Source organism: Labeo rohita, chromosome 19 (assembly GCF_022985175.1).
Source record: "Labeo rohita strain BAU-BD-2019 chromosome 19, IGBB_LRoh.1.0, whole genome shotgun sequence".
Lineage (NCBI taxonomy): Eukaryota > Metazoa > Chordata > Actinopteri > Cypriniformes > Cyprinidae > Labeo > Labeo rohita.
The window spans coordinates 6,288,598-6,311,531 of NC_066887.1; the positions used below are offsets into that span (position 1 = coordinate 6,288,598).

The 22,934-nt window shown below is 38.8% G+C and overlaps 1 protein-coding gene, 1 long non-coding RNA gene and 2 other non-coding genes across 5 annotated transcripts in view; 1 reads left to right on the forward strand and 3 right to left on the reverse strand.

Annotated features, from left to right (window-relative positions):
- Positions 1 to 11,288: 11,288 nt before the first annotated feature.
- On the reverse strand, positions 11,289 to 12,782 carry LOC127181640 (uncharacterized). Its single transcript, XR_007829790.1, has 3 exons — positions 12,637 to 12,782; positions 11,853 to 11,973; positions 11,289 to 11,509 (listed from the first exon to the last, which is right to left on the reverse strand). It is a non-coding gene; the product is annotated as an uncharacterized LOC127181640 (long non-coding RNA).
- LOC127182445 (small nucleolar RNA SNORA9) lies at positions 11,629 to 11,761 on the reverse strand. Its single transcript, XR_007829913.1, has one exon. It is a non-coding gene; the product is annotated as a small nucleolar RNA SNORA9 (small nucleolar RNA).
- LOC127182444 (small nucleolar RNA SNORA9) lies at positions 12,064 to 12,196 on the reverse strand. The gene has a single exon (XR_007829912.1). It is a non-coding gene; the product is annotated as a small nucleolar RNA SNORA9 (small nucleolar RNA).
- Positions 12,783 to 14,585: 1,803 nt separating the features above from the next.
- LOC127181627 (NACHT, LRR and PYD domains-containing protein 3) overlaps positions 14,586 to 22,934 on the forward strand; it is a 35,099-nt gene continuing 26,750 nt past the window's right edge. Inside the window, exons 1-2 of one of the 2 annotated variants that reach the window (XM_051136442.1) lie at positions 14,586 to 14,839; positions 20,258 to 20,333. In XM_051136442.1, coding sequence (XP_050992399.1) covers positions 14,719 to 14,839; positions 20,258 to 20,333 — 197 coding nt within the window. In that variant the 5' untranslated portion in view covers positions 14,586 to 14,718. The remainder of the gene's footprint in view (positions 14,840 to 20,257; positions 20,334 to 22,934) is intronic. The other variant, XM_051136443.1, reaches the window with a different exon arrangement.

Sequence of the window (22,934 nt, forward strand, 5' to 3'; positions counted from 1 at the left end):
CAAGCGTCAAATCTCACTGAATGATTTAAATCAGTGGCCGTGTTTACATGTTAACATGTGACCTGTATTCAGATGTTGTCCACATTAAAAAGACAAAAGTGTAAATACGCTTATGATCGTTATCTGATCTCGCTTCTAAATGTTCCAATCAGTGTGTCCTGGTCCAGAGACAGTCAAGGACCCATTGTGATCAGATCTTAGTGAAATGTAAACGCAATCAAGCCATCATGTCTGCATTCGCAGGTCGACATGACACAAAACCTTGCCCACCTCTCTCCCAAACTGTCAGAAGAAAGATGGAGAACACCAGGCTGTAGAGCACTAGTTAGATTCATACACTTATATCTCTAATTTGTAAAATGTCTGTCTGAATGTCTGACTGAAAATGGTTTTCAAAAGAAAACCCACCACTTAGATCAGGTGGGTTATCAAGACAGAGAAGTCAGCTTGATCTGCTTGAACGGATCACAGTGATTGCATGTTAATGCCAAATGTAAATGCAGATCTCTTCCCCAAGGTCCACTGACCTGCAGAATTTAGCTACATTTCTAACTAAAAACATCTGACATTAATCATGGTCCTCAGACTGACTAGAAACTTCCAGGCAAGTGTGTTGGAGCTGGTTGAAGCTAAAGACTGTCTGTCTGTGCATTAGTGTGCTTAATCATTACAGAGAATTACATTTTGCCATTTGAAGATGCAAGCTACCTGGTTACATTAGTATAAAGAGTTTTTTCTCTCATTTGTGCAGGTTGGAATACTGCAATATTGGAGAAGAAGGTTGTTCCGCTCTGGCATCAGCTCTAAGATCAATCCCCTCACACCTGAAAGAACTGAATCTGAACTATAATAAGATAGGAGACTCAGGAGTGAAGCTACTTACTGATCTACTGCAGGATCCACATTGTAAACTGGAAAAAATGCTGTGAGTATTAATATTTTAGTGAATTTTAGGATTTTTGAAGAGGCACTAAACACTAAAAGTGTATTCAACCAGTGAAACCACTTTGGCATCCAAGTAGTACTATGCTTACACTCACACAAAATCAGATTTTTTTTTTTTTACTCAAATCTGACACAGATCACATATTGCTGCATACCTGTAAACACAAAAAAATCAGCACTAGTATTGTCTATTCTAAGCCACTTACAAATGTGGCTTTAATTCAGAAAAATCTCTGATATCTGGACATCTGACCTACATCTAATCTAGGGCTGCACAATTATGACAAAAATAATAATTGTTGATTATTCCCTTGAAATTCTAATTGCGATTATTAGTTACAATTACCAAAATTTACATCAAATTATGTTTTGAATAGTTTTAGACCATTGTTTGAAGCAACTGCAGCAAAACGATGAGAAAAAAAACCTTAAGATAACCTGTAGGAAAAATACACACACCTTAAGAAAGCAGAATAATGTAAGTGGATTTTTTTTATACCCTTTGTTTGTTCATTAAAGACTGTTTAACGTTTCTCCGCATCTCCAGCATGTTTCTGAGACAGCGTAACGTGACAGAAGACCTGACTGACTACAGTTACCTCCGAGTTTCTCCTTCGTTTTTGTTTCTCATGTTCACACAGTGTTTTTGTTTCCATTGTTGACTGATCTCTCAGTGACCACACCAGACTGTTCCTACCTTTAGCTAATCACACGATGCGCTCTGCTCGTCCTACAATGCAAGCCTTAGAAACAACTCCCGCCGTGAGAGAGAAAGCTTTGGCAAGTGATATTGCGGAAGGGAGCTTCACCCATTGCAACTAGCTGAGGGTGAGCTGGTTTGAGACTGAGGCGTATTAGACTGGGACATTTATGCTGACCTACCCCCTGTCCTCCCACCTTCTTGGAATTGACTGAAACTGCCTTGCCTGAGCTCAGCCGTGAGGAGGCTTACAAATGCCCACCCTCCCACCTGCTTATGCCTCCTCCTCCACTGTTCCTCGCCCCTTTGCTCACCCTCAATCCTCCATCTGTGTGCGGTGGGTTCGCCGTTGGGCTGCCAATCTCCATTCGCAATATGGCTGGAGGATCCTTTGACTCCGCCTCCAGGCTCAGAGTCCAGGATTCCACCATGGCTCCTAGCTCCCTCCTCTCAGCCATGGCCCGGCAGTTCACTGGCTCCAATGGGCTCCCTTGGCCCTCCGGCTCCACCATGGGCTGTCGTCGTCATCTATGCCTTTGGACTCTATTTCTCCAGCCTCACCTCATTCCTCCATCCCTCCAGCTTCGTCAGCCTCCTCCATCCCTTCGGCTTCACCCTGGCCTCCCAGATCCACACCTCTGTATCAGTCACTGGAGCCATATGTTCCACCTTGGCCCACCCATCAGCTCTCTGTCTCCACCTCGAGTCGTCAGCCCTTCCTCCTTCATGGCTCCTCCCTCTGTTGGCTCCTCCGTGGGTCACCATTGTGGCTGTTGCTTGGGTCCCACCTGGCTCCTCCTGCTCCAAGTCCCTCCTCCCTCTATCTGGTCTGCTTTGGTCTCTCCTGTTGTCTCCCTGGCTCCTCCCTCCGTTGTCTCCACCCAGGAATCGTTGTCCTCCTCCCGAGCCTCATCCCAAATTTCCTTCCATGCCTCCCTCTGTTGTTGTTTACAGCACAGGGACGCACCTTACGGGGAGGGGGAAACTTGTCAGGACTCTGGACCTGTCTCTCATGTGTTGCCATTGTCATTTCCTATTTTACTCTTTCTTGGTCTTGTTCCTGTCCTTGTTTAGTTTAATTGATTATCCCATGCACCTGTGTTCCCTAATTATCCTGTGTATTTAAGTTCCTGTTTATACTGTCTTCATTTGTTGGGTCTACTCAAGTCTATGTTGTGGATTATCTTCTGTGTTTTTTCATTAAAGACTGTTTAATGTTTTTTTCGCAACCCCAGCGTTTCTCGGACAAAGTGACCATAATAATAACAAATGATAAAAATAATAAGAACAAACAAAAAATAAACATAACAGCTTTAACGTGTCCATGCTGGTAAGTGATCATGGTATAAGCAAGATAATCCACATCTAGCTGTGCATTAATGTCAAAGAAGCACCCAATGTAAATTATATAGATTATTATTATTATTATTATTATTATTATCAGTTTTAAATAGCGCCGTCATTTAAAACAGTGTCACTCAAAATGATCATTACTGGAATTATTCTAGTTTGCCCAGGATTAATTTAAACATGTACATTGGATATGAACTGTGTCCTATGAGTGAATGTAATATCTGTTCACCTGTTCAGTGATGGCTCCTTTTATATTTATTAGCCAATAAAAGTTCATCCTGCGGCAGCATTGGTCCATTCAGTCTAGTTCTAAGAGGAGGTTTAAAATTACATAGTAATGTTTTAATAAAATACATATATACATACATTTATTTTTTTTTTAATATTGAAACACACACAAATACCACCATACAACAATTACTGTTTTTAACAAAATAACAAATACATGAGTTTTTTTTTTTTCTCTTTCCCACTACAGGCTGTCTAACTGCAGTATTGGAGAGGAAGGTTGTTCTACTCTGGCTTTAGCCCTGAGATCAAACCCATCACACCTGAGAGAGCTAGAATTGAATGATAATTATCCAGGACAAGCAGGAATGAAGCTGCTTTCTGATCTACTGCAGGATCCACACTGTCAGCTAAAGAAACTAGGGTGAGTAATACTGATTACAATAAAAGTTAACATCTTAAGCTTCATTGTCATGTTTTTTTTTCTAATACAATTTTAAAGAAGGCCTAACTACACTCTACTTGTTTTTGAAGAATACCATACTAAAAAGGGCCATACTGTTCTCTTTCTTTTTGCCACACAATATGCAAAACTGGCACTCAAGACCTACCAAGTGCCACCCTACCCTAATGTGCTTGTCCTCTGCTGAGTTTTTTAATTCTTTCGTCAGCATGTATAACTGTAGTATTGGAGAGGAAGGTTGTGCTGCTCTGACTTCAGCTCTAAAAACAAATCCCTCACACCTGAGAGAATTGGATCTAAGCTATAATGAATTAGGAGACTCAGGAATGAAGCTGCTCTCAGATCTACTGCAGGATCCACACTGTCAGCTGGAGATGTTACAGTGAGTTATTTTGGCATATTTTTTAATCTAGGTATCCTTTCTCTCCGCATTCTAGTTTTGTCTATTAAATATAGAATTCTAGTATATGCCAGGGCCAGTCACATTTCCACTGTCACCTCCAGGGCTTGATCCGTGTTAGGAGACGGTCGGTACTGCTGCTCATTTCCCACATTTTCATATCAAGTTACCAGCTAACATCAACATATAGGACATTTAAAGTGATTTTAATGGACTCGTTTTCAGACACCAGTGAGTGTGGTGTCATCACAAATAAATTGATCAGCTGAACAAGTGTGTTCTATTTTTATGTGAAACAATGATAAATATCAGTTTGATTCATCGTCACTGATGTGCACTGCTAATACAAATGAATAAAATTAGTCTTTCATATGTCTTTATGTAAGGACCAAACATCTGCTTCTGTTAAGTTTCTTTTGCATTTCGTTTTCATTCATATTCCCCTCAATGGTGTAATGGTGGGGTTGTGTGATGTTTGCTTCAGGGAGGCATGTTAAGGGCTGGTTTTAGAGTAGTGCTGGTTTGATAGTGGAAACAAAGCTTGATTTTGGCCTTGCAGTTTGACATCCAGTGGTGCGTTTCCCATACACTGAAGTACTCGCTAATTAAAGGAGAACTCCTCTTCCAGAACAACAATTTACAAATAATTTACTCACCTTCTTGTCATCCACGATATTCATGTCTTTCTTTCTTCAGTCATAAAGAAATTATGTTTTTTGAGGAAAACATTTCAGCAATTTTCCCCATATAATGGGCTGCTCTGGTGCCCCGATTTTGAACTTCCAAAAAGCAGTTTAAATGCGGCTTCAAACGATACCAAATGCAGTTGTAAACTATCCCAGCCGAGGAAGATAGGTCTTCTCTTCTGTAACAAATGGTTATTTTAATAAAAATAATACAATTTATATACTTTTTAATGCCAAATGCTTGTCTTGTCTTACTCTGCCTGGACTGTTTTTGTTCCTGTTCATGACAGTTAGGGTATGTCGAAAAACTCCCATCTCATGTTATTCCTCAACTTCAAAATCGTCCTATATCCCTGTTTTACTTTTTTTGTTAAGGGTGTTTGATCTTCTTCGCATGTTCACTTTGCAAAGACTGGGTCGGAACTTCTGCAATGATGTAGGATGATTTTAAAGTGATTTTTGAAGTTGAGGGAGAAAATACGGTCTGAGTTTCTCGACATACCCTAACTGTCTTGAGCCAGAATACACAGAGTTCAAGGACTGCAAGGCAAGACGAGAATTTGAGAATAAAAAGTATTTAAATTGTATTTTTTAATGCAAATAACCCCTAGATAAGACCCTTCTTCCTCGGCTGGGATAGTTTACAGCTGCATTTGGGATCGTTTGAAGCCGCATTTAAACTGCCTTTTGGAAGTTCAAAATCGGGGCACCATGGCAGTCCATTATATGGGGAAAAATGCTGAAATGTTTTTCTTAAAAAACATAATTTCTTTATGACTGAAGAAAGAAAGACATGAATATCGTGGATGACAAGGGGGTGAGTAAATTATTTGTAAATTGTTGTTCTGGAATGGAGTTCTCTTTTAACCACCATAGTACGATACATTATTGTAAAAACGAACTAGCCAGGCATGCCTGTTTCCCGAACATGTTTGCATCTCCGTCGTTTAAACCACATTAGTTCAACAATAAAGGGCCATTGTTAATGACGTCACATGCATGTGGTGGAATAATTCTGCTATTCAATTGCTTGCACATCTCTAAGATGCTGCTGTGTTAAACATGGCAATTGATGACTAGTTTACTGTTTTTTGTTTCATGTCATGTTGCTTTATTTGATTTTTGATTTGTTGTGAATTCCCTCTTATGTCATCCTCCAGGGTTCCCTTCGGCATTTATGCACATGCTCACTCTTTAAAAACAGCGCTTATAAAGGACACACAAAAATACACAGATAAAAATGGATTTATATATATATATAGATAGATAGATAGATAGAATGGAAGATATAGATTTGTCATTTGAACACTGTAATTTCTTTGTGAGCTGAAGTGCTCAGTTAATCATTATTACATAGACAAGGCATCCACATACATTCTCTTTACAGGCTGTATAACTGCTGTATTGGAGAGGAAGGTTGTTCTTCTCTGGCTTCAGCTCTGAGATCAAACCCTCTCACACATCAAAGAACTTGATCTGGGCTGTAATAAACTAGGAGATTCAGGAGTGAAGCTCTGATCTACTGCAGGATCCACAGTGTAAACTGAAAAAATTACTGTGAGTGTTATCTCAACACAAAGTTTTTTTTTTTGTTTTTTTTTTTTTTTTGTTTTTTTTTGTCATTTTTATGGCTTGTCAAAAACATTAAATGGCAAATTCTCTAAAAGTGTAATGAAACATAACTACCATTTGAACCATGCAGCACAAAGCAAAAATTCTTAATGGTAGTGTAAAACAACACCCTTTTCACCTTGCCAAAATCAGCTCTGCAAAAATCATCCTGTTCTGGTCGAGGCTGCTTTAAATGCAAATGCACTCTGCTCGTCCCTCCTCTCTCTTCTCTCTGTGGAGAGAAGTGCTTACTTTAGCTGCTGAACTTGCTAACTCGCATATTATTAGGAAAAGCAATTGCAAAGACTCATAAAAAACCCTTATACTCACTTCTGCTGTAAGTGAAGCTGGATCACGAATGATTCATGCAAACATAGATGGATATGTGTAGATTGGGAGGCGCATTCAGATTTCGGGAGTAAATGACGACCACTATGTTCATTATTACATCCAGCAACACAACACCTCAATCGCTCAGTTCTTGTCTAACTTACATCCCTGCTCCGGCATCAAAACATGGAGGTTGGACTGTTACAATTGAACTGAGGTAAGAGGCTGATGTCGATCAACTATCGTGAGAGCGGCCTCTGTGTGTGTGACACAACAACAACAGGCATCTGAGAATGGCTCGATTTGAAAAAAGGAATATTATTTTTACAGATTAATTAAAAACCACTGCATTTTTATCATTATAGGTTAGATGTGTACATACACTGCCAACACACATTCATGTTCAAACAACACGGAAAAGTGAACTTAGCATCTGATGACCCCTTTAAATAGAAGTTTGTAATGTTGTGATTCACCCCACAGACCACCAGTTTTTTATTCCAAATGACATTATGTATTACAGACAGATCATGCAACACCATTATTAAATGACCTTTTAAAGTCCAGTCAGAGGAGTTTAAATCTGCCACAAAATTCTGTTACAAACAGATATGTATAGTGATTACATATGCATAATAAACTCATTTAAATCCACATAAAACAACACTAACAGTCACAACAACATGGGAAACAGGAGAAACCAGTAATGTGCCAGTAATAAACAAAGCTTGCCGGTCCACAAATCACTGTGGAATTGGCAGAAGTGTGGTATATAATTATTAAATGTTATTAAGTTATTGATGTTTCATATGGACAAAAATACAACAGTAAAAACAATAGTTTAGTATTTATCAGTGTTTTATATTTAAAGATAAAATGACCAAATCTGCACTAACTTGACACTTACCTTTATAATTGCTACAATATACAAAAAAGGTACAAAAGCTGACACCAGAGCTATAACCTAATATAATATAATATAGCTATAGGGGTCAATTTTTTGAAATTCAGATTTCTATATAATCTGAAAGCTGAATAGATAAGTTTTACACCGATGTATGTTTGTTAGGATAGTTTAGTTTTAGACAATTTTTGGCTGAGACATGATCATTTCAATCTGAGGGTGCAAAAAAATCAAAATACTGAGAAAATGAAGTTTATAGCAATGCATATTACTAATCAAAAATTAAGTTTTGATATATATTTACGTTAGGGATCTTACAAAATATCTTCATGAAATGATTTTTGGCATAAAAAGAACTGATCATTTTGACTCATATAAAGGTCAACCTTTGTATCCTAAAGGGTATATATATATATATATATATATATATATATATATATATATACCCTTTAGGATACAAAGGTGTACCTTTAAAAAAAGTACTGCCCCAGTCAGACCTTTTTTTGTACCTTTCTCCTGAAACATGGAACAAGTCAGTTTTAACTGTCAAATTTGCATCTGAATTTAGGTGTTAAGGTTTTTGGTATTCCTCTCTGCAGGTTGGAAAATAGCAGTACTGGAAAAGACGGTTGTGCAGCTTTGACTTCAGCTCTGAAATTAAACCCCTCACATCTGAGAGAACTGGATTTGGGTAATAATTTAGGAGACTCAGGAGTAAAACCACTCTCTCATCTACTGCAGGATCCAAAATGTAAACTAGAAATATTGGAGTGAGTATTATTTCTATTCTTTTTTTTTTTTTCTTAACCCAATTTGACTTTTCAACCAATAGAATGTCTTTGTGTTTGAATGATTATATATATATATATGATTGAATTTGAATTAAACTTGGATTCTTTTATCTTTAAAGGAGAAGTCCACTTCCAGAACAAAAAAAAAAATATAAATAATGTACTCACCCCCTTGTCATCCATGTCTTTCTTTCTTCAGTCTTAAAGAAATAGGTTTTTTTTTTTTTTTTGAGGAAAACATTTCAGGATTTTTCTCTATATAATGGACTGATATGGTGCCCCGATTTTGAACTTCTAAAATGCAGTTTAAATGTGGCTTCAAACGATCCCAAATGCAGTTGTAAACAATCCCAGCCAAGGAAGGAGTTTCTTATCTAGTGAAACAATGGGTTATTTTCATAAATATAATACAATTTATATACTTTTTAATATCAAACGCTCATCTTGTCTTACTCTGCCTGGACTGTGTTGGTATGTCAAATCATCCTATATCGCTGTTTTACCCTTTTTGTTAAGGGTGTTTGATCTTCTTTGCATGTTCACTTTGTAAAGACTGGGTCTGTACTTCTGCAGCAATGTAGGATGCTTTTTAAATGATTTTTGAAGTTAAGGGAGAAAATACGATTAAAGTTTTTCGGCATACCCTAAATGTCTTGAGGCAGAATACACAGTTTAGGGAGAAAAAGGCAAGACGAGTGTTTGAGATGAAAAAAAATTAAATTGAGTACATTATCTGTAAATCTTTGTTCTGGAAGTGGACTTCTCCTTTAATACTTTACACAAATTTTACTTGGTCCTGAACACACGTTATTTTACAATATCTATGTCCCAAATAGCAGCTTTTTTTCTTCCCTCTGCAGGCTGTATAACTGCCGCATTAAAGAGAAGGGTTGTGCCCGTCTGACATCAGCTCTGAGATCAAACCCCTCATACCTCAGAGAACTGAATCTGAACTGTAATAAACCAAGCGTTTCAGAAATGAAACTTTTCTCTAAGCTAGTATGGGAGCCATGCTATAAACTGGAGAAACTACAGTAAGTTATTACTCTTTTAATATGATAATGTTTGCAACAGTTAGTTCTGGTCCATTTCAGTAGTTTTCAGTTTACTAACAATGAAAGAAAAACTGATAACTAGGAATGAGCTCAAAGCAAAGCACTCACAGTAGGTACACTGAGGTGGGAGGTATGAGCATCCCAAGATATCCTTTCTGCTTAGCATTTTGAAGGGATAGGTTTACAAAAAAAAAAAAAAAAATTATATATATATATATATATTTTTTTTTTTATTCTTGGGTCCACTATACCGTTAAATGTGTCATCTTCCACTCACGCCACTTCTGACAGGGAAGCAAAGTAGTCATTGTTGATTAAATTAGTGATATGTGGTTAGGAGTTTGTCAAGGGATAGTAGGAAAAAGCAGCAAAAGACCTGAGGAAAACACACATGCAGTCAGAGACACTACAACTTTTAGATCTAGGAAAATAGTAGTAGTTGTACTTAAGTCCTGAGATTTCTTCACTTCACACTTTATTTGGAATTACTTTCATTGTTTAATGAAGTTTTGTATAACAACAGCATCACCCACAACCATCTAAAGATCAGAAAAGCTATGATTGTATGGGTGAAATTGCTTAATTATCATTAACAATAAAATTAAAGTGACTCATTTAAAATTTATCATATGAATAGAAAAGGATGCATATATTAAAAAAAAAAAAAAAAAAAAAAAAAAAGTTTAATACTGATCATAATGTGTAACTTAATATTGGATCTTTTTCCCCAGTTTTTCTGTACTGCATTGAGCATCACCAGTGACAACTACCTACAAATGAAAAACCAAACAAGAACACCAGCAGAAATAAACCCACTTGAAAGAAAAAAAATGCCCCAAAATGTGAAAAAAAAAAATTAGACTTTGTAGAGCCCATATAAACCCACCTGAAAGTATTAAAAAAAAAAAAAAAAAAAAAACATATGAAAATTGAATTTCAGCATTTTAACCAAAGGCTTGTCATACAGGCACATTTGAGCTGCCGTTTCACATATTTGACGTGCTCCATGTACATCGTTCTATGTTTGTGTAAATTATATAAAGCAATTTTTTGAATGTAAATTAAAAAAAAAAAAAAAAAACACTTGTGAACTTTTTATTCATGTATATGTACATTTATGTGTGTGTGTGTGTGTGTGTATGTATGTATGTATGTGTATGTATAAAATGTGTGTATATTTTATATAATGTAAACTGACTCCACCTGGTTTTCACATTTCTGCCAAAGAAAATAGCAAGCTATTTTAATCCTTTAAACTCTCACCCAGCCCTCCTGTCCATTTTAAGAGTTCTAGATATGAACATGGAGAATGAATGTAATCTGAACATACTACATTCACAACATTGTCAATGTCATGTGATCTGTCAGCATCAGTTGCATTGCTTCACCGCCATTCACAAACCCCTGCTGTTGTGTTCATCTTGGTGTGGGGTCAATTGTCTTGTACATTTTTTTTCCCCCTTAGCAGCATGCTTTAAGATAACATGTAAAATAATTAAAACTACAATTATTTGTTTGGTGAAAAACATGGGATGACTGTACATTACCCAGTCCTTATGTTTGATCTAGTTTGTTCATCAAGCCATTTGTTAAATACTGTTTTAATTAGCAGAAGCTCCGAGTTTATTACAAGCAAGTTAAAATTAACTTAAATCAATGTCCAATTACTAATGAGTCAAAGAATCAAATAACAAGCAGCCAGCTAGTTGTTATACACAGCACTATGTTTGACAATTCTTTTCATGCCACCTACAGGGTTGTAAGAAACAATGCAGGCAAAAAAAAAAAAAAAAAAAAAAAGACAGACATGTTTAAGAGATGTTCTTTGCTCTTTATTTTTAGCAGAACATTAATTCATCCAAAAACAGTAAACCAAGTCAAAAGCCCCTTGGTTATAACACTACTTTTGAACAAACAACAAATGCACTAAAAACGTTAAATATCAGTATCACCCAATGTAATATTCAATACTATCCTAAAATATTGCCTTACTCAAAATGAACACTTGCTGATCCAGCACCACAGCAAAGTTGGGCTTTCTCCCTGTAAAGGACAGAAAAAAAAAACAATTACATTTCATGTGAAGAGGAGGGGGAAAAAAAAAAAAAAAAAAAAAAATTAATAATTTACATCTTCCCATAAGATTACGAACAGCTAGTTGAAAATGTTTGAAGATTACATAACCAAGCTGAGAAGTACACCTCAGCAGGCCTCAAACCACCTCAAAATCTCTCTAGCAGACACTACAGGAAAGGCAAGAGTCACAATGACTCGACCTTGCTGGTAAGCCTGCAACAACTACTTCTGTTTTAGAAAAAGTTGAACCATAATCGTGTAATAAAGTGTTGCTTTGAAAATGGGTATGAATTATGTTTACCAAACTTACTTTTCGTAGCAGATGTGAGATAGAAACTCATCGCAAAGACGCCATCAAACTCATGACCAATCAATAACATTAAGGTGGCCAGATGAATGTTCTCTGAAGGCTTCAAGGAGATTCCATTCCACTGCAAGAGAAAGATGACTTGAGTACACTCCACAAGCAAAGGATCGCTTTGTGCAAAAATTCAGAGCCTCAAACACATGTTTGATATTTTATTTGTCTGAGGTTTCTATAACCATGCTGTACAAAGTAAACAGCACGGCCTCAAACCACCCCATGTCCATCTAGCAGACACAACAGGAAAGGACAGAGTCACTTCAGACTCAACCTTGCTGGTCGGCCTGCAAGACGTCGCACTACATTCCTACATACTACATGCTTCATTTTAAGTTTTAATTACTAAACAAAATTGCCAAAACCAACACTGACAATTTAAAAATGCACAATTATTTCTGAATGTAGATAAAAGTACAAAGAGTTGCATTTAACGAACACCAGTATCTGAGCCGGTATCACACGTGGACGCTTGTGACCACGTGCTTTTAAAACTTAATTAAAACTAACGTTACCAACCAAATTAAGACGACATGTACAAGCGTATTACAATACAAATCTAGATTTTTTTTTTTTTTTTTGTTAAAGTTACTAACAGACAAGAATAGTTACCTTACTATTACAACCTCCCTTTACAACATTGTACGCCTACTGCATAACGTTTTATGCATCACATTAGAATTAACAATAAACAATCTGATGTCATATATACATAATGATATTAAAACCGCACCTTAAAAGAGAGACGAAGAACAAGCTCCCGCTTTCATAGCGATCCTCAAGCGAAAGAAAGAACCGGAAAACACGTTAGTTAATACTATTCTCCTTCTTTTCTTCTTCTTCTAAAATTTTCGGCAGACTACGCCAACGACGGATTGCTGCCCTCCTCAGTCTATTTGAAGAACTTCACCTAGAGATTAAATTCTCCCATACAGTCCAGTGTGGAGACAGTTAATACTCTTTTCTTCTGAGGTTTTAATGCAGCTCGAAATACGTGTTTTTTTTTTTTTTTTTTTTTTTGTTTTTTTTTTTTGGCGCGTTACTGCCAACTGGACAGAGATAAGCACTGAAAAATAAAATATTAGTCACATATTCTGTTACACAAACCCGTTGCTTAAATAATTTAATAATATAGCATGTATCATTCTGGACGCTTGTTTTTTTTTTTTTTTTCTTAATCCTGAAGTTCAGTGCTTACATTTTCATATAGGTGCCTTAGTTCTAAATTATGCTGATTTGATTAGTGAACTAGCTTGAAGTTTTTTATTTATTTATTTTTTCGTTCACTTGTATTACTTAGACATTTCAAGCTTGTTTATGAAACTTGCTCATATTAATTTGACTTTCAAATAATTAACAGACGATATTTGTTTACACAGCCATTTTTACAGAGTGATAACCTGGCTCCATTTGGTCGCTAATAATAATGACAAGTGGATTAATCATGCCAACCTTAGTTTAATCTTTGGTCAACTTTTGATGTTTTTCATAAGATTTTAAAACCATTTTGCACCATATTACAGTTGAGTAGCATTATCGCATATAGCCTATTATATAATATCTTTTGAAAAAGAGTAGATAAACGTTTGACTATAAGCTATGCGTTATATTTACATAATATTGTCATTTAATTCAGTTTCAAATGAAGTATATTTTGACTGATTAAATATTTTAATCCTTAGCCTAGATTGTTCGACAACATTACAAATATAAATAATTATTATTATTATTATTATTTTATTATTGAATTGTGTAATGGAGAACCCTGCCATTTCCAAACCTTACACTAGAGGGCAGTAAAAGTCCATATTAGTGATGGGAAGTTCGGATCATTTTACCGACTCGGATCTTTGAATCTCATTCAGCAAAACGAACGAATCTTTTTTCGAGTCATTTCGTTCATTTTAGCAAAATATAATTAAAATGTTACTTTAAATCTTTAGTCTATGATTAGCTCACCTCACCTCTTATCTGACAAATTTTCGGGTTTAAGTCATTTCGTGACAGCCCTATAAGATGAACGAACGACTCGAAAAATCCGAACACTCGACACAGGGTGACCTAATTCCAGTACAGAACCCTAATAGGATGTTGCGCATGCGCGACTGAACGAATCACTCCCCGAGACGACTCGTTCTTCCCGAGTCACATTAAAGATTCGTTCAAAATGAACGAATCGTTCAAGAACAACCCATCACTAATCCATATTGGTAACATAAAGGGTACCTACATATTAGCTAAATATGTCGTTTATTATTAAACACTTGCTTAGAAAATACAAATGTCAGAAAACTGATGCCAAGGAAAAGAGCCAGGGGTTCAAAAATGGGCAAACAATACATAGCAATAATATTACAATTAAAAAGAATTAAAAGAAAAAAATATATATATAAATAGATGAATAAAAGATAAAAAAAATAAAAATAAAAACTACATAAATAAGCAGATCGCAAAACAATAAACATACTTTTCCTTCAGAACAGTTAGCTAAACCTCAACAAAGGCTACCACAACAGTGACAGCTTTTGTACCTTTTTTTCTGAGAGTGTATAATAAAAAGTGACTCGGCTTGTATGCATATTCAGTATATATTTGCAAGGGGCTGTAAACAGAAATGCAAAAGTGAAAATGTAGGCTATGTGTGTTAATGACAGTGTTTTTGAATCAAATATGAGGCAGAGTTTCTGCCAACACAGCTAAAATGAGACGGAAAACTTTTTGTTCCAAAGTTGATGTAATGGTCTACTGCGAAGCAGATTGGGCGTTTTCAGTTCATTTATACAAGATGACAAATTTAACCCTCGAGAGGTGATTTATGGGATTGCGGACAGAAGAAATCGTTGAGAGCGACCGAGAGCGAAAAATCACGGTATACGTTGTATTTCTGCAAATAAGGAGTGGAAAACGACGTGCGACAGCAAACAGTTTTGATTCAGGTGATGAAATCCCTTTTGAGAATTTAAAATATTCAGACTGTACTGGAGTTACTGTTGGATTTAATGCGTAAATCATATTTACACACTGGACGCATTTAAGTTGTTTTATATATATATGTATATATGTATATATGTGGAATGTTGTAGTGTCCTTACTTCGAGCACTCGAAAACAAAGCTTGCATTTTGATTATTTTATTGCCCATGTGGCAAAGAAGAAGAAAAAATGAGTACAACTGCAAACACACCTCAAAGCGGAGCCGTTTTAAGTTCTGTCTGCGGCACTGAGCGGTGTCCCGACTAGGCTATTTATTGTGTTTATTAGGAATAAACACGACAGTAAAGGTCATTGCATACTGACTCCGAAATTTTCGTATGCGTTTTTTTCTTTTCTTTTTTTCCGTATTCGTCATCCTTTCTGCTTGTTACGGATGTGAAAACGCAGAAAATTTAACCTGATCCGATTTTTTCCCCCGAAAATTTCGGAGGCAGTGTGTAAATGTGACTGATACAACGCGAGGTCTTATTTATTTTTTAAAGTGCGAAAATTTGTAAAGACCTTAACTTGTAAAAGTGAAACTAGAATCCATCTTAATCAGGATTGATTTAAAAAGTCAGTAAGAAATACATTACCACAGTTTGTGCTGCATTCACTCAAAAGTCAAAACAACAAAAAAGGAGAAATTGTGTGTTATTTGTAAGTATCAAGTTTGTAATATTCTAGTCAGAAAGCAAACATTAACAAGTTTTTCCAGAGCTGTTAAAAGAGAGCGTTAGTTGGATGGTTGTTAGCTGTACAAATCTCAGAACTGTACTGTAAATTATAAGAAGATTAATCAATGTCTCTGCTGCAGGCTTTGCATGGGGCACTTGTTTAGATCATGTTAACAGAGTAGCTTAGCACAGCACCTGAGTTGCATTATATACACAACCCTCAAATTACACATAAGTCCTAGGAACTTTTATTGGAAATCTCTTTTACTTTACAACACAAGAATCAAATTATCATGTACCTGTGGTTTCCAGCATGGTGCCTGCAAAAACCTGGTAGCCTGCGTAGTTTCTGAATCACCCACCAAGCACATTCTTTGAATGGCCTGAATTAGCACCGGGTAATAAACCATATCATATCGAGATCACAATCAAATTTATGTGGATAACGATGATAGTGGTCAGTGGTTCTGAAGCAAAACATGAACTCTGTTCTTATTTAACTACTCTTTGGTAAAATTACTTTGATGGCAAGCTGTCCTGGCCCCAGATGTGGTAAAATGGGTGTAAACCATGATACCACCACCACCATGTTTCACAGATGGGATAGGGTAGTTATGCTGGAATGCAGTGTTCCCTTTCAAACGGTCTCTCCCATTGTGTAGAACGCATGTGGGGAAAACTCCTGTTTTTACTCTGTAGTGAAGCCTGATTTGTTTTTTGTAGCTGCACAAATCAATGACGCTTTAGCCCGTCAGAAAGGGCGGAGCCGACCTCTATATAAGTCGGCTTGCAGCGCCATTCATAAGATCATTTGACTGAAGTGACGAGGTCATCTCTTCGCTGACGAAGAAGCTGAAGAAGAAGCATAAGAGAAAAGAAACAGCAAAGTAGCGGGTCTCTTTCTGTGGGCTCTAGCGGTGTCACATCGGCCCAGCGCCCACGTGCCCTGCTCTCCTGTTTTGCCGGTGTGCTTCACACAGGATGACCAGCGCCCCTCTTCTGCTGCGAGCGGCCTGGTCTCATTCGGAGGATGACGTTATCATTGAGGACGTTACGGCTAATGACTCTATGTATTTGGAGGAGTCTGATGCAGAAGAATGGGGAGGTTCCAGCGGAGAGCCCAAAGCCCTTCCCTCTTCTCAACCGAGCTCATCTGTGTCCTGTCTAAGGCGGTGGACGATCTGGGCCTTGAGTGGTAGGCTCCGGAAGAGCCTGCCCACGGCCTTTTGGATGAGGGGTACCTACTGGCAAGCCGTCAGCAATCATCTCACCAACGCCCCACCCCGTTCTTGCCTGCAGTTCATGACGAACTCACCAAGACCTGGCACGCCCCCATTCGGCATGGGCTAAGGGGCCGTTCACATATTGCACCTAAAAACGCGTGGAAAACGCTAGGCGCGCCGATTTCTCCTTCTTTCCAAAGCGCTCTGTAGCTTGCACTCCCGTGGCGTCTGCCATTGCTAAGCAACCATGACCTGCACTCTCAATGAAGACGCAGAAGTTTCATCAAAAGACAAATGGATTTCCAGCACTAAAAATCACTTGCTGTAGCTCTGCTACTAAATTTGTTTAAAAATGGCTATCCCTGTACATCTATGATCAGCTGTTTCTCCATCTTGGCTCAGCTTTCAGTGTTGTTACGGAAAAGAATGAAGCTAATTGGTTGGTTCTTGTCACATGACCCGCGGTGTGCTTGCGGTATTCTGAAAAGTTGAGATGTTTTCATCTCAATGCGGCGCAGACGTGCCTGAAAAAAACGAGCGCGATGCACCATGTGTGCGTCGCAACCGTGTCGCTTCCATTATGAGCGCGGCTGCTGCGCGTCTACATTTGAAATAACAAACTTGAGTGCACAAAAGACGCGATATGTGAACGGTCCCTAATCCCTCTATAGCAGCAGCTCTCAGCACTGTTGACGGCGCTGACAAGAAGGGATACAGCAAACTCCCCCCGCTGGAAGAGGCGGTAGCTGCTCATCTGTGCCCGCCATCTGCCCTGGGGTTGAAGGCCCATGCATCGAAGACTCCCAACAATGCGAGGTGAGCTTTCATTCACCAAAATAGACCCTCTCGCCTCTCGGCTCAAGGCTTGGGCAGCCATACCAGGAGTGTCCTGTCCCACGCCTGGCGTCTGGGATGACTTTCTGTCAAGGTGGACCACTGCTGTGTCAAGGCCGTGTCCCATTTGAAGACCTCTCGGCTGTTCCAGACAGGTGTCTGGGTCTGACCTCTCGAGGGAAGGTAGCTATAATGACACCTCCAACCTGGGTAGGGAAGCTCTGTTGTAGGGCAATCCAGCATTTGGCTCCTGGTCAGTCCCAGAGCAATGCCTGCATATCAACTGCCTGGAAATGTTGTCAGTTTTCTTAGCCCTCAAGAACTTCCTCACAGCCTTGAGGGGACACCACTTCTTGGTCTGGTTGGACAGCATGTCTGTGGTAGCCTACATCAACCATCAAGGCGGTCTCAAGTCACCCCCCCCCCCTTTACAGGTTGGCTTGTCGTCTCTTTCTTTGGGCACAGAATGAAACACCTTTCATGGTTTCATGTGCCAGCCAGATTGAACCTTGGCGCGGCCATGCTGTCCAGAGGCAAGGTAGCCCCTGGCAAATGGGTGCTACATCCTAATATGGTCCAGAAAACTTGGGAGATCTACAGGAAGGCAGAAGTCGACTTTTTCGTTTCAGAAGACAACTCTCACTGCCCAACTTACTTTTCAATGCAGCGAGATGCTCTGGACCATGATTGGCCCAGTGCTTGCCTTTACGCCTTTCCCCCGACAGCCCTAATTCCTCAGATCATCGGGATCAAGGATCAAGGAGACCGGATGCAAACTCCTTCTAGTGGCCCCCCTCTGGAGGAACCAGACTTGGTTTCCAGAGCTGATGCAGCTCTCAGTAGAAGAGCCATGGCCCATTCCACTGAAGAGGGATCTCCTCTCTCAGGCCAAGGGCATGATTTGGCATCCCCGACCGGAGTTGTGGAGCCTTCATGTTTGGTGCCTCGACGGGAGCTTGATCAGAGGCTCAGAGGCTCAATCCTCCTCACCCTCAGACAAAATCCTCCCGAGACTTGTCAACAGTCCTGAGAGCCCTAAAGGGCCCTCCCTTTGAGCCGCTCACTTCGGCCAACCTTTGGCCTTTTTCACTTAAAACGACCCTCCTCTTAGCGTTGATATTGGTTAAGCAAGTGAGTTTGGGCCAAACGCCTGCAAGGTCGTCCTGAAACCAAGACATGGCTATGTCCCTAAGGTGTCTCGAATCTGTTCAAAGCTCAGGTAATTACCCCTTTGGCGCTCCCCGTTGCGGAAGTTGAGCAGGGACCTAACTGAGAATATATCTGGAGTGCTCTAATCTGTTTCGACAATCAGAGCAGCTCTTGTTTGCTTTGGAGGCCGCCAAAAAGGGTTGCCGGTCTCAAAGCAACGACATTATGGATAGTTGATACTATAGCCTTGGCTTTTGCCACAGTAGGCTTGCAATGCTCTATAGGCCCACTCCACAAGAGGGATGGCCTCCTCCTGGGTGTGGTCTAGCGGGATTTCTATTGATGAGATTTGTGTGGCCGCCGGCTGGTCGTCGCTGTCTACCTTTGCTAGATTCTATAACTTGGATGTCCCCGCCCTTCAAGCGCGGGTTCTCTCTGTTTAACTATCCACTCTTTCCCCTTTGGGGTGAAGAGGGTTATTTTCACTCCCTGCCAGGTAGCTGGGACATTTTATGCTCATGTCTTCTGGAAGGCCCTTTTTAGTGCTTTGAGACAGGGCACACAGAGTGGATGGTTCTTCATCGTTACCCTGGGGTCCTTTGCGACCTCATGGACAATTACAAGTCTTGCGTTTGGAGTGATCTTTGTTGGTGGACCACTAGTGGGGAGGGTAACAGTGGTCTGGAATTTATACCATTTGTACACAGTCTGTCTGACTGTGGATTTGTGGAGTCCAAACTCTTTTGAGATGGTTTTTTTTTTTATCCTTTTCCTTTCCTGATGAGCAACAACAACTCTTTTTGAGGTCCTCAGAGATCTCCTTTGTTTGTGTCATGATACACTTCCACAAACATGATCAGGCATTAAAAGGCCCTTCATTCTCTAGATCTTTGTTAGATCTATTCTCTAAAAAACAGGCCATGCACTGACACCTGATAGTTATTTAAAACATATAAAACTATATAAAAACACCTCTGAACAGATGGAACCTAATTTCACCTACACATTAATTGCTGATTCTATGTAACACTGGATCATTTTTCTTTTTTTCATAAATGACAAAGAAAATATTTTTGTTTCATTTGTTTAATTGGGTTCTCTTTGTCTACTTTCAGGACTTTACAGAAATATAGTAAAATCTAAAGGGTTCACAAACTTTCAATGTATATACATCTCTCTGTTTTAGCTCCTCTCTCACCTATGCCCTGGACTCCCAGCTGGCCACACACAAAGTAAGAGATTAAATAAAATAATAATAATTAATTATTTAGTAGAGAAAATGTAATAAAAGTAATATGTAATAAAGTAATATTTTAAAATATAGTTATACCAGATAAACATTGAATAAATACTATAAAACACAATACAATTATTTAATGAGAAATTAATCTGAAGTTATTTTAAAAACCTAAAAGACTTTGGTTTTGTGTGCCTGGAGAAGTGCCCAGAAAACACCCCTACACCACCCATGGAATCTGACGCAGATCATGTTTTTGCAGGTACAAAATCAACATTTGGCGCCATGGCCTCTGAAAATAATCTGTCTGGGGTAAATGAAACAAAGACACCAAAGAGGTGAGATCAATTTTATATATTGTCAAAGCAGTAAATGAACACCAGTGTGCTGAGTCTCTTTTGCGATTAATAAGCCGACAATGCATGTAGTAGCCCAGCGTTTCCCAACTCCAGTCCTTGTACCCCCACTCTGCATATTTCGTATGTATCTCTTATCAGGTACAACGTTTGTTCTGTTAGACTCTGAGTGCCCTGTGAAGTGAACGACACAGGATATTCCGCCATGATTCCAGTTTGAAACAAGTGTATATGCAGCGGTGCAGCGCAAATCCATGAATGAATGTTCCAAAGTGAAGTAAACTTAAACGGATTTCCCCTGCTCAGGGAGTAACAAGCAATGAACACTGTGTAGGGATCATATCAACCATGACCCAGTTCATGCACGTAGCTCATCAGTTGGGTTAAGTAAGAGACACGTGCAAAATATGCATGGGGGGGAGGAGGACGGTGGTGCGGTGGAGCATGCGGACTGGAAACACTGTGGTAGCCTATTGTAAACACATTTTTCTTTAGCAGAGTATAGTCACAACTTAAGCCTAAACCAATTGACCCACCTAGATTTTTTCCATTTCTTCCATTTTGCCTCACATGTAAACAGCCAGATTTTTTCAGCTCTTTAAAGTGTGCATGTTTTCCTGTAAAAAAAAATAATAATAATAAAAATAAATAAATACTGCAAAAAATAAATCATCAGCATGGAATTATAAGGTTCTATCTGACATTTTTGTCAAAATTAAGTTATTCACATATTCTTATTCTGTAACAACGTATTTACATTATGTGATGTTTCTTTTATAATGTCACACCTCTTGGACTGTTTGTGTTGGTTTCTCCCTCTCTTGCCCATATTTGGTTGTTCCTGTTTCCTGTCCTTGTTTAGTCATTATTAGTTGCCCTGTATCACCTGTGTCTAGTTAGTTCATTGTATCACCTGCCTATATAAGTTGTTTTCAGTTCAGTGTGGTTTTGTCTGTTCTTAAGGTTATGTACGTGTGTGTTTTCCTGCCCTTCATATATGGATTTACTGATTGTGGATGTTATTAAAAGACTTGTTATTATATTTCGTCTTTGTGCGCCTCCTTCCACACGACTGTGACAGAAGATCAGACCAAAAACAGTTAAGCGGCATGTTTCCCTGCGTTTTGTTTTTTGTTTTTTATCAGTTTTTCTTTTACTTTTATGGACATTGCGTCCATCAACGTTGCCCCAAGGAGGGGCAGCACAATCCTGGATGGAGCCATAATATTCATCTTTCAGAACGGCCAATGTCTGGAAGAATATGTGGAGGAGTTTGTCAGCACCTGCCACCGTACGAGCTGCAATGACGTCTGCCTGATAGAGAGATTTTTGTGTGGACTGGACAATGATCGCTGCTTCATCATGCCCCACAGAGATCCCTGCTGGACCCTGCATAGCTACATCAACTTCGCACTGTGGACAAGCGGATCTGTGTTCACAGTGGAACAAAATTTGATTGATTTCACTGAGGGATGTGACAGCAGGGGGTGTATATGAAGACATGCCCCCTCTTCTTCCACCATCCTCTGAACTACCTGTCTGCCCTGAACTACCTGCCTGCCTGGAACTCCCTGCCTGCCGTGAACAATCTGCCTGCCTTGATCTGTCGAACTACTTGAATTTCCCACCGACCCTCCCTCCCTCAGCTATCTCCTCCTATCAGCGCTGCTGCCTCAGCTCTGCTACCGCTGCCTCCTGGCAGCACCTCTGCTCACCTTAGCCCACCATCTGTGCGGTGGGCTCGCTGTGGGTCTGCCAGTCTCCATCAACGTCATGGCTGGAGGATACCTCGTCTCCGTCTCCAGCCTCAGAGTCCCGGACTCCACCTTGGTCCTCCAACCCAGCGGCTCCAGCTTTGTCTTCATGCACCATCCACACGACTGTGACATATAAGCTGTGTACATTTTGGACTTTTTTTTTTTTTTTTGAAAACACAAACAGTTCTATCTACAGTCTATGAAACGCAAAAACTTTGAAGCTCAGTATCTCAAATTTGCTTAGAATGCAGATAGAACCTTATAATTCCAAGGTGGTGAAATGATAAATCTCTGTTCTCATCTCATGCAGCCAAAGTAAAAGTGATGCATTCAAAATTCTGCTTCCATAACTGCATGAGAGAAAATTAAGAGTGCGTACAAGTTTCCCACTGACATTTTGGAATATTTTTAATGACATTAATGCTTTATTCAACATCACAACTCTCATAACAAATTGAATACTCAAATTCAGAGAAATTAATGATTATGTTTTGACGTCGGTATCAGAGAATTACTTTTTGTTTGTTTGTTTGTTTGTTTTTTTTTGTTTTTTTTTTTTTTTTGTTTTTTTTTAAATAAACTCTTATAAACAGAGTTTTGTTGTGCTGCAGGATTGCATGTAAACCGGTACAATATTATTTTTAAAAAGATGATATTTGGAGTTAAAGTTTTGGTGTGCATGTTAATGCTTGAAATAAATGTCAGCTTCAGTTATTAGTCATTAGGTTAGAATGTGGAATTTTATCTTACTGTTGACAGTGTTATTTTTCTTTTGATATTGACTGATCTCTGCACTGAATAAAAGACTTTGCAATGGAAAGAGAAG